This window comes from Centrocercus urophasianus, unplaced genomic scaffold (assembly GCF_019232065.1).
Source record: "Centrocercus urophasianus isolate 14NV4802_14NV808 unplaced genomic scaffold, USGS_Curo_1.0 seq_34, whole genome shotgun sequence".
Classification (NCBI taxonomy): Eukaryota; Metazoa; Chordata; class Aves; order Galliformes; family Phasianidae; genus Centrocercus; species Centrocercus urophasianus.
The window spans coordinates 6,786,977-6,799,413 of NW_024884911.1; the positions used below are offsets into that span (position 1 = coordinate 6,786,977).

General features: G+C 43.7%; 1 protein-coding gene across 1 annotated transcript; it reads right to left on the reverse strand.

Annotated features, from left to right (window-relative positions):
- Positions 1-870: 870 nt before the first annotated feature.
- STOM (stomatin) lies at positions 871-10,828 on the reverse strand. Its single transcript, XM_042830646.1, has 7 exons — positions 10,760-10,828; positions 7,664-7,767; positions 6,781-6,853; positions 6,310-6,392; positions 3,470-3,673; positions 2,827-2,961; positions 871-1,791 (listed from the first exon to the last, which is right to left on the reverse strand). The coding sequence occupies exons 1-7, from the start codon at positions 10,809-10,811 to the stop codon at positions 1,597-1,599; spliced, it is 846 nt and encodes a 281-aa protein (XP_042686580.1). The 5' UTR covers positions 10,812-10,828; the 3' UTR covers positions 871-1,596.
- Positions 10,829-12,437: the final 1,609 nt, after the last annotated feature.

A 12,437-nucleotide genomic window follows, 5' to 3' on the forward strand; every position in this document is an offset into this window, starting at 1 on the left:
TCACTGTATTCTCTTTCAGAAAGTCAAGCAATAGTAAATAGTGTTTTAAACTCAGGATCAGAGGAGGAAGCATTGCTGATTTTAACAAGAATTCATAGAGGTGACCAGTACATAGCAGCAGGTACAGATGCACTCATCTTCCCCAAGGATTAATGGCAAGCTGTGCCATAGCTTTGTTTCCTACTGCAACTGTGTGCACACAGTGATGCTAATTAGTACTTCCTTGTTAATCATGTTTACACCCCAACAAAAGCTTAGCTCTGCTTGCGTTAACTAAAATACTGGCCAACATCTACAGATTGGTGTATTGATTTTATAATGCAGAGGTAATAATAGCTGTAAATACAGAACTGACCCTACCCAGAAAGGTGATAAAATAACCAACCTTGTGCTGGCCAGTCTCAGAACAAGGACACTGCACTCACTGATCCGGGCTTTTGTTTTCATTCCCATCTCCCAGTAATTAAGGACTAGATGCCAAACAGGGTAACAGTAGTAGCCTAAAGAACCTCCCTCTCATGCAAACTTTTAATTCTGCTCCCTTTTTAATCTTTAATAACATTCACTAAACAGGTGCAAAATATGAATAGAGTTTATCTGACTTGTTCCTCAAGACTACATGCGCTGAAGATTGTGCCTTTGGTATTAAGTGTAAACCTCTGCATCACAACTGATGGCACAAGTCTGTTCAGAAGCAGCACTGACACGTGAATCATTAATTTGTTAGGTATATAAACAGTACAAAACCTCCTGCTAAACACCCCCCCACTAATTACAGTTAGGGAAGCATTTACTGGACCTGGATAAAATGCAGTGTTTCAAGCATGTTTAAAATTAGAACAAGAAAGGAAGTCTATTTACAAACAGGAATTGGGGTTTATGGCTTTTTTTTTCCTTTTAATTGTTTTTTGAGAAGATGTACAGATAAAAGCAAACCCAATGACTTTTCAGTGCTTTAAGAGTCGTAAATCTACATGGGCCTAGCAAGAAGCAGCATATTGTACCATTAACTACAGCAAGCCTGTATAATTCCTGTGTGGCAGAACAGAGGTGGAAAGTTTCATTTCAGTAACATTGGCTAATCATTTTTCCTCATGAACAGGGAACTGTTACAGAAAGTAGGAGCCTGCTTTTCAGAAGTACCCAATGTTCTCACTCCTACATCAGCTTCCATTGTTTCTCCTGGTCTAAACTAGAGAACAAATGCATACAGCCATCAGATGACTTCATCACATGCAGGTACTCTAAAAGAACACAGGTAGGGCTGCTCCACTTCCCTTACAGGACCACAGACTCTTTTAATAAAAGGAATAGTTTTATATACTTTCTGAAAACGCGAGGTTACAGATAATTGGTTTCTCATCTGGTACTGCTCCTAATTTGGATCAATTTTCAATTTCAAGTATTTTGATTGTCTGTGTTCACAAATATTACATCTATATCTTACCACACATTCAGTATAAAAAAACCAAAAATGTTCCTCAGCATTTCCACTTTGCTCATGTTGCTTTAAGCTATAGTATGCAAGCAATTTGGTGCTGCAGGTGTTTACTGGTGGCAAAAGAAAAAAAACCACCTTTCCCCCTCCCACTGCAGCTAGCGTTTTGCAGCTAAGATGCCCTGCATCAAGTCTATGGGCAACGGAAAGATGATGGTGGAGTTCTTTTCTGCAGCAATGGTGTTCAGAGTCTGCAAGTAACGAAGCTGAAGAGCAGCAGGGGACTCTGTGATAACCATAGATGCCTCTTTCAGGGCCCTGGAAGCATTCATTTCACCCTCAGCTGCAATTACCTGGAAAAGCAAAATGAGAAATGGAAATCTGATGCAATAATAAGCTAGAATTATGTAGATAACTTCAGCCTTAACTCATACGGCAAAGATGTTGCTTATGGTTTTCATCAAGTGCCCTCTCCTACTGCCTTTTTTCACTGGTTCTGCCTTTCTCACTTAGATATAAGGAACTCTGATTTCCCTTCAAGGTTCTTCATGCCTGTTTTCTATTCAGTATCAGGATGCTGGTGTATAAAAACTGGCACTGAAAGTCTTGAAATACAACAGGTGGATTCATTCAAATTTTCAAAAAGTTTCTGCTTTTGTACTTCTTTCAGCACTGCCTCCTAAAAGCAGAAGGTATTCCTACATATCTAAAAAGAGCTTGACAGACGAATGACATTTCTCCCTGGGAAAACACCTTTTTATTCTTCATTCTTTTTAAATGTCTGCTCATTAGGGACAAAGTTGTAGTCATGCATTTTGATTTACAAGCAGAACTTTTCTGCAGTGGCATAATATATTCTGGGCATTTCTAAATATTCCTTTAAACACCAAAATAAATAATAAAATCAGGGAGTAATTAAACTTCAGAAAATAATCTAAAAGCTAATGCTTGAATCACCAAAGATCTTCTCCTGCAGTTCAGCTGAAGGGTGACAACACAAAGTTTTACAGCTGTTTCATTTCTCCTATGAAGAAACAAAACAGAATGCAAAGAACTTCCCATAAATCAGGGCTGCTCAGAAAAAAAGCTGGAAGGAAGTTTGGCTCCTAAGTGACTGCAGTCTGCAGCTAATAGCCTCAAAGTTGTTCTGTTCATGATTTGTTCTCGTAGTAGAAACTTGGGATTCCACATTTTCAAATGAAATCTCAGCTGCATAGTTCAGGATGAGATATAACAAGTGGCTGGACCCAAATCCACAAAAAATCCTACCCTGCCTTCCTATTTGCCACAACCCAATATAGAAAAGAATCTTCATCCTCCAAACCACCGCATGAACTTCTTCATGAAGGGAAAAAACAAACACAAAGTCCACGCACTGATGCCATTACCTTAGCTCTTGCCTCCCGTGCAGCTTCAGCTTCTGCAGCCATTGCTCTCTGCAGCTGTATGGGTAGTTTCACATCCTTGATCTCCACACGTTCCACCTTAATGCCCCAGTTATCTGTTGCATCATCAAGTGTAGCCTATGTAAAGCAGGACAGTTAATTGCAGCCATATATTTGGCTGCAAGCAAGTATCCAAATTTGAAGAAAGGCTATCAAGCCAACGAATTACCATAGAATTTTTGCACTTCCTATTTAATGGCTTTTAGTACTTATGGTATGCTGTGATGATCATAAAAGCACAGCTGTTGTAAGCAAAGACTTAAAGCTTGATCAGTATATGAAAGGAATTCTGTGGTGTCATTTCCTTGAGCAGCAGCATATTGACATAACGATGCAGAATACGCCTCCTCGCACAAATCCCCCTTCCTTACTTACAACAGCCCCCCTTGTCTATTACTGTTTTACTCACTGTTTTTTATTAGACTGAGTACCATTCCAACAGCCCTTGGCAGGGTTTTGCCTAAAGCTCCAAATCAAAACTTGGCTTGCCACTTGTAAAATTAAGTCCTGGCCTCCGATTTATCAGCAGGATCAGTGCACAACTGATTGTTCAGTGCACTGCCTCATGCTTGCACGTTGCTCATACCTGCATGTTGTGTGCAATCTCCTCACGATCAGAGAGAATCTCAGAAAGGTTTTTGGTTCCCAGAACATTCCTCAAAGTTGTCTGTGCTAAAAGACGTGTGGCTGAGTCAGCATTTGTGATATTTGCCACAGCAAGGGTAGCATTCTGAACTCTGTAGTAAACCACTCCATCGACGTTAACCGTCACAGAGTCCTTGGTCAAGATCTAGAAAGCAATGGGAGAAACATACAATAATTGCATATAACTAAACACATATTTGTTTATATAATGATAATTACGTACTTGTTTTACTGGACTAGTGCCTAGTTTTTCCCCAGGAAAAGCAACTGTCATGACAGCCATGTTTTATACCTGCATGCTGCATATCAACACGTCTACATAAGGATGCACAAACCTTTCAGCCTTGCTCTGTCAAGCTAAGATTAAATACAATAACAGAATGCTCCTCAGTGAACAATCAGTTCCACTAGCTTTGCCATGGTGTTATTTCTAATTCACTTCTTTGCACTCACAGAGGGATTTGCAATTCATAGGTGACAAAAAAGTATTCAGAAATAATTTACATCAAAATACATATGATTTCAGCTGGGAAACTTTAGTCTTCAGTGAGGCTTACAATATCACATGTATGACAGCAGCAGATTGACTGTACAGGAACACGAGAGCTGTACATAGAGAAGGACCAAGCCAACGGGAAAGACTCCAAGGACACTAGCAGTGCAGGGGTAAGTATATGAGACCAGTCCATTCAAAATATGTTAAAGTACTCTAGTTCAGAATACAAACTGGAAATATAAATGAGAGGGACTTATTTTGTGTTTCTGTACAGGGAAAAAAGGGTAGTAGTAAGTATCACAGCAAATACAGGACACAAGTGATTTTCACTTGTGTTTAACTTCAGTCACAAGACTATTGAGTTAGCAAGACAGCTGTGCAGGTGTGTCAGTTTATAAAGCAAGGGCAAAGCAGGCAAGCTATTCAGAAAGCAGGTGAGGAGAGAAGTATTTCAGCTGCACTTTCTAACAAACATCACAGATGGTTTCCCATATCCCAAGTGTGGATGTAGCTGAAGGCACTTCTAAAACACTGATTGTTCCATAGGAACCTTGGAATGGCCAATGCTTGAGACTTTAGCACAGCACTGGCTGTGTTAAATTAATTGACTGAATTGCAAAAACTTTGTACTTAAAGGATGTCAGTGTATAACGAAGCCCAGAGAAACAAAGGGCCCGTGAGATATTTTAGATAATGCTAACTCTGTTTGGCTACTAACAAAATTGCTTTTGTCTGCCTGAAGGCAATACATATCAGCTGCTTGACTGTCAGCCCTACTTCTACATCTCACAGAAAGAGGGCTCTTGTTATCTGGCAGTTCATCGTCCTTCCCCAAAGTTCGATCGAATGCCACCTTGTGTTTCTGAAGGACGTCTCTGTCCTTCCGTCCTGGACAAACTGCACAGGAAATCAAACTGGCAAACATTCTCATAGCGAGATGCAAGTGATTTACTTTACCTTTAACAAAAGGTGTACTTGCAAAGATAAGGACAGATATTCTTGGTGGTTTAAAAGAGCGTACATCAGAAAGCTATCATTAATATTAATTATGTTTTAAATGTTAGTTATAAGGAGAGTGAAACAATGCTCATGACCATGCAAAGATGGTCTACTCCTGTGTTAGAAGATGAGGATTGTGTTACCTGACAAGAGAGTGGTACGTGTGAGATCTACCTACTTTCTGCTCCCAGTCTACTTATTTTAGTGGGCTTTTTGTAATAGCCTCAAGAAAGAATGAATAGCATGCACAGAAGTCCTGCTCTACAAATAAAAACATGTTTCTGCTTCTTCCTATTAGAAACAAGGAAACAAGCATAATTTAATCGAGTCAAAAGAAAAAAATGTAGGACTTCACTAATAGCACATCAGCAGCTGCAACCACATTGTGCCTGCCATTGATTAGGTTTCTACCAATTACCCTTCAGAGCATGCTATGACAGCTGCCATCTGTCTAAATCTACAACTAATGACGAGCAATAAACTGACTGGCAAACATGACAGAAAACAGGAGCACCAGGCAGGTTGCTTCAAATATCTGTCTTGAAAAATACACCAGATACACAGCAGACACAGTTAATATCAGCGACATAGCATTGCTCATTTTAACATTTGTAGAAGGCTCATTTTGTCTTCTGCTGTCTGTTGGCATCACTTAGTTCAGTTAGATGGACTGTTGAGAGATTCTGCTAAGAAATTAAGATGTTCGGGTAAAATGGGACAAGAAATTAAATACGTTTTTGTACTTTAGAGCCTCCAAACGGAAAGATATCAGATGACATGAGGCACAGGATGTCCTTGTATGTTCCTGCACACAGTAGGACACAAAGCCTTCATATGAGAGTAGACCACCGAATTTCTAGTATTAGCATGTGGTGATGCTTTTGTGCCATTATTTTAGCTACTTCATACATCCAGATTAGTTGGCACAGAAAAGATCACTGATTCTTCTGGAAATCTTTTGAATTTCACAGAAACAACTGAAGGATGTTGTGTGTGCTCTGGCAGCCCTGAACCCAGACCTCTCCCATTCTAGCTTTTAGGCACTACTAAGTTGTCTTATTTGATCTTTAAAGGATAGCATTATTGGTTATCTTGCAGGGATCTCATTTTACTGACCAATCTCACTAAAAACTATATATTCTTCACAGTATGCTTCACAGGTACGAATAGAAGCAGTAAGTCTACATTAAAATTACATGCTACCCGATTCTGAGAGTGGGAAAGGAAAAATAAAGTGGAAAAATCTGCAAATACTTTAGCAGATACAAAGGCAAGTGCAAGCTCACCTCTTGGGGTGGAATATCAAAAGAGATGGTCCTCATATCAACTTTGATGAAGCTGTCTGTGCAGGGCAGGACAAAAAAGAGACCTGTAGAAAAACATCCATCCAAGAAGATGTGAGAATGGATCATTAGAATAGATGGCACTAGCTGTGGAAATAAGCCTCAATCCAACCACTGTAGCTGCACAGCTCTTTGTATTGAGCTCAGCAGTGTGTTTCCCGGTGGCTTTCATGCTGGAAAAAGATTTGAAGATTTGAAGAAAAGTATGCTGAGAAGCCTCGATTTATTCAGCTCTAAGGAGATCTAGGAAAGGCACACAGACAATTGGTTTACTACCTTCTCCCTCTGAATAACATACCTTGTCAACAGAAGCTACAAAATTACAGAGAAACCCCAGTCTATCATCTGTAGGCAGTGATCATTTTGCCAGCAACTCAATTAGAACAAAAATTAAGACTGTTCTCCAGGACGTACCTGGTCCCTTTGCTCCTCCCTTTAAGATGCGCCCAAGTCTGAAGATGATGGCTCTCTCGTATTCCTTGACAATCTGCAACAAATAGCTGAAATCAGCTGCGGGTTTCCGGAGGCATATCATGGACTACAGACTACACACACTAGACTCAACACAGTCTAAAGCCTCATACCTAATATGCATTACATTTTATTCCTCTATTGGCTGCTTTTGAGCATTTTAGACTAAACTTTATTCTTAAAAAGCAAACAGCAAAAGGAACAGTAAGAAAAACATTCCAGAAGAAATATTCTTCAGACTACAGCACTGTCTGTCAACAGCAGAAGCAACACTGCGGGGCAAGACCAAGCAGGGACTGAAAGCTGCCAGCAGGAATATCTTGGCAACAAGAAAACACAGCATAGTGGGAGTGACACAGCAGAGATTTTCCACCTGTAGTTCTGATGGGGTGAATTAATAAAAACAAAGCAGGAGTTGTATCTGCATTGCTGGAAACTGGAAACATCGAGCTCGATGTGATCACAAATGGCACATTCTCTGTGAATCTGTCATGTATGCAAACATGTACCTACATATTTTCATGTTGATATTTACACATACAGAGATCTCCTTAAAAATTCATTTTGTTTTTAAAGAAATCAATCCTTAGAATTATTCCGATATTCCAAACTAGCTCATATACCAACAATGACTGGGCAGACACTGTGAAGATGTCAGTGCAAAAATTCCTTTCTGATTTGAAGATCAACAAAGTGAAATGTTGGGGTTTGCCGCAGTCCAGGAGAAAATGGGCTTCTTTGTTCTTAAAATGAATAATGTAATACTGAACTGGGAAGCACTGCATCACCTAAAGCTCTAATCCAACTTAGCAGTGAAAAGTTTTACCTTTATGCACATCCAGATTGATACAGGAAATGTAAGAACGGTGAAGAAGAAAGAAAATATCACCAGGATCCATCCACACACCCCAAGACCGGTGTCAGCATTGCCTGAAAGAAAAGAGCAGAAACGTTCTGATTTCCAAAATAAAGAGCACCTGTCCAGGAGAACACTGCAATGGGATTTTTCTTTTGCATAAGCCGCTGTTCCTGTTACTCCTCCAGCCAAACTCATCGGGTTCAGAACAAGTCAAATTAAGAGCCCGGTTCTGCTTTCTTCTGCACTATCCCTAAGTTGCACAAGATGGCTGAGGGCAGGATGTGGTTCACAGCACTGGTACAGAACAAAGCACGCACATCTCTGCCACCCCTTTAGCTAACAGGTACAAACACAGACTCTCAAATCCTCCTTCTTCCCCAGGCCCTCTAGCACAGTTATCGATAGGCAGCAACAGAAATCCTGTTCCTTCACTGAGGACAGAAGTCAGAACCACGCTTGCTTCAAAAGGAGTGGGATGGAAATACCCCAAAGACCTGCTGGCAACAGGACACTGAAAATTTGATTTGTGTTCCAATTGTCAGAGATGCAGATCTGAGAAAAGTACAACAAAAGTGGCGAAGTATAAGAAATAAGTTTCCAAGTCTCCACTCAACAATTATTCTAAGTAGAACTGATTTCATTATAAAACAAAACACTGATTCTGAAAGACAGTCATTGATTTTAACAACTGTGGGCACACACATTGTGTCAGGTGTCCACGACTGCATGCAGCATTAGCAACAAATGCACTGATAGAGAGGGAAGCGAAACAGATGAGTCATTAGAAATCAGTAATTTGGAAAGCAAATAACTATGCTTTATGAACTGAGATCCACAGTATATTTGACTAAAGTAAAAGTCATTGATAGAGCTAGGAACCAGAATCAAAGTTTCCATTCCTCGTTTACACAGTTGGCTAAAATCTGTGCCACAGAGCTGCTGCAGTAATGCTGAATACAGAGGTGCTGGAGAATAACTTCTGTCCATGAGGCAGCAGGAACTTGACAGTTACTGAAAACTTCCAAAGGCCATCAGCATCTTCTCTGTTAGCTCACATGCCACTGCCACAACCCTCAGTGAGGCACCTAACATCACGTGCCATTTTCAAGTGCCTCTGTGGAAAGTTACCTACACGTACTGCCCACAGTTTACAAGTGACTTCCAGGTATTCTGCAAAAGTCAAGGAAAGGTGTTATGTGTGTGATATGTGCTGGCATTCAGCATTAAGCAATGCCACTGAACAAAGAGCAAACACCTCCCATTTTGCAACAGGGTATTAGCTAACTTAAACACTGAAAGAAAGACACTACAGCAGAGACAACGCCTGGAAACTACAATAATGAAAGGAAACGACAATCAGCGATGGTTTACTGTTAATCTTAGGGATAATTTATACTAAGAAGAAAATACTAATGATAAAAACAATTCATTTGTACTGTTCTATCATGGTCACGGAAAGCCCAGCTTACACCAGAAGAAGCCCAACCCCATCACCCTGACACTCCTATGAACTTGTAGCCATTTTTCAGCTCGCAGTCCCTCTACCTTCTCCACGTGAGCTCTCTCTTGCTTGATTTTCTAAACTATTCTATACCCCCATAGCTTCAGTTCAAACACTCCTCACCTCCTGCACACTAGCAACAGCCTTGCTCTTTTATTATCAATATATCCAAAACTCACACTTGGAATTCAATCAATCTTATTTTTGGGCAGTCTGCAAGAAATTACGCGCATCTTTCAGGAAATAAACCCCAAGGAGAAAGAAAATTAAACCCATTTTAATCAAATTAGCCTCGGACCCCCTTGAAGCTGATGGGAAGAATTCCTGCTGCTTTAGCAAGGAGTAACGCCTTGGCTCATCAAACAGGATGCCAATTCGTGCCAGGAGGTGAAAGGGGCAGCTCTCCCATGAGTGCTCCTGGTGTGGCACAGCCTTCATGGGAGAAGTATTTTCTTCCATAAAGCCTACACAACGTGAACAAATACACAGCGGTGAGGCAGCAAGAATGCGAATGAGTGCCAGGCACAGCAATAGGAAAGGCTCTTCCCATCTTCCCTATTCTTGAGCACACAGAAGCCCAGCAGATCAGAGCACAACACTATAGGCATTAAGTGCATGTAAGGCTCTGTACCACTACCCCACCACATAGGAGTCTGCATGCTGCTACCAGAAATGCAGGACAGCGTGAGAACGACTGTGCGGGTTATCGTATGACAGTTATTCAACTAATCAGCAAACAGTGACTAACGCTTTTTATGGGAAATCTTTTTGTTGTTGTTGTTTGCTTCAGAGCATCTCAAAGCATTTCCTGGGGGAAACAGCTAAAAACAGTTTTGCCTAATTAATCAGAGTTACATCCAAAGCCTACCGAGTCCGTAGATACTTCACTGCGACAACTCTGTTTTGGCCTCCGAAACAACGCACGGAAGAACCAGCAGCACATGAGGGGAAAGGGCTGCAGGGCACGGCGGGATCAGAGCAACCCGTCAGATATTAATAACAAGCACAGAATGGAACGCAGCTCGTGCCCAAGGATACCAGAGCCATGCGTGTCCCATCGGGGCCCACACGGACCCGCAGTTATTTATACCACAACTCGGATTACCGGCCGCAGCCGTTGCGGATGGTGGTCTTAGAACTCACTTCCTTCTCGGGTTGCAGCGGGCGCGGAAAGCTCCGGCTGCGTTATTTCAGGGCATCCCTCGCCACCGCCCGAGCCGGGGAAACCACCGCCGCCTCCTCCCGTCCCGCTACAAAAAAAAAAAACCTCAGCAGGGAAAACGAGCGCCCCGCAACTCCTCCTGCCCGCGGACAGCATGGGGAATTCGCTCCGGGATCTGCAGGACCGGGGCTGCAGGCGGCGATGCGGTGCCGCCGTGCCCGCGGGGCGAACTTTGGAATAGAAAGCAGCAAACTTTGCTGAGCGACCGATCAGCGATACTGAAAGCAATCGGTATAAAGCCAAAGCGAAACTGAAAACCGGAGGGTGTCTCTCCGGGCACCGACAACCAACTCGGGGACCGGACCGCGGACCGCGGACCGCCCCGCTCCCGTCCCGTTACCGTGCAGCCGCTGCTGCGCCTTCGCCGCTCCCCCCGCCTCGCAGTCCGCCATGGCCGCTCCTCGTGCCCTCTGCCCGCCCCGCCCCGCCAACCCTCGGATCTCAGCCCTCGAGGGTGGGGCCGCGCGGCCGGCGCGTGCGGGGCGGACCGTTGTTGGGCCGCGCGCCGTTACCTCAGCGGTACGGGCGGGAAGGGCTGAGGGGGATGCGGGGGAGGAGATAACGGTCCGGTGACCCCGCCGTGCGGTGCGGTGCCGTCCGCGTGAGCCGATGGCTCCACGTGGCCTCACGGTGCGGAGTGGCTTCCAAAGAGATCCTTTTCACCGCTCCGTTTGAGCGGTAATGCCTTGGGGCGTTCTGTATTCCTGCTAAAGTGAGGGCAGAATTACAGCAAAAAAAAAACCAAACAAACACCAAACAACCCAAAACAACCCCTAACTTTGAGAAATCCGCCCATAAAGCAACGTGGGAGGTTGCACTGTGCTGTAACAGCACATCGTCCTCCTGAAAGCAAAACCGGACACACGAGAAGCGCACGGCGAGCAGTCAGACAAGGAGCTGCTCCAGCAGGGAATGGTGGGCACAGGTGGGTGCATGCAGCTCCAGGTGGGCACGGAGCACGAGCAGGGAAATGGAACTGCTGCGATGTGCTGTTAGAGCACAGTGCGGGGGAAAGGAGATCCCATGCCTTTTTTTTCTCTTTGCTGAGCGAAGGTCTTCTGGCAAGCAGAGTGCTGAGAACGTCTCCGTGATGAGGGACAAAGGATGTGCTTGAAATGGGAGGAATGTGTTCTGTGCAACCACTGAGCAAAGGAGCTGTGGAGATCTGCTGCCATCAGTGCCCACTTTGGTACTGGAAAGCCTAAGCCAGTGCCAGTAATGAGGTAAGGTAATTTCAATACAAATTGAGCGTTGCTGAATGTATCATAACTGATTTACATTTAAATCGTGGGTCCCTTCCAACTCGCACCGTCCTTTTATTCTGTGGTTCTGTGACCATTTCAGTGCCTGTAAATTTGCCTTATCTCTAAACCAAAAAGTCCACAACCAAAACCTTGTATTCCACACAGAGCTGGTGTCACTTACAGCTCAGATAGCAACTTTTCACACTCGCATACAAACGTTCGTGACCGTTTGCTCGAGGAGGAGAGAGCCTTCTCTATCAGATGCCCATTCCGCACCCTTCTGCCGCTTCATGACGTTTGCCAACAAGGTTGGAGAGGTGCTGGAAGGTTGGAGGTCGCGGTGCTGCTGTGCGGTTTGTTGCTGCCATCTGCTGAGCCGTGAGCGCTCGTACAGCTCCGGAGCTCGGATGGGCGAGAGGGGCTGCGGGGACTGAGAGGGGAGAGCTCAAGGTGAGGAAATGCAACCCTTATATAAGGGTTATAACCTTATAACGCAGCTTATGGCAGCATTGGAAAGTCTTCTCATTGAGTTTTTTTTTTGTTTCAATAAACAAAGGAATGAAAGGATTTGATTTTTGGCTCGCCAGAGGACAACCGCGGGCTTGAAACTGGATTTGTTAATCCTTAACAGCACGTGTGGAGCGGTGTGAGCCCCTGTGCTCCCGCCATCCTGCAGGGGAGCAGCTGCAGCTGCTGTGGTTGCTCACCTGTGTGTGTCCGTACGCGATTTCTGCCCTCTGAAAAATCTGAAAGCGGAGCGCACAGCGACCACGA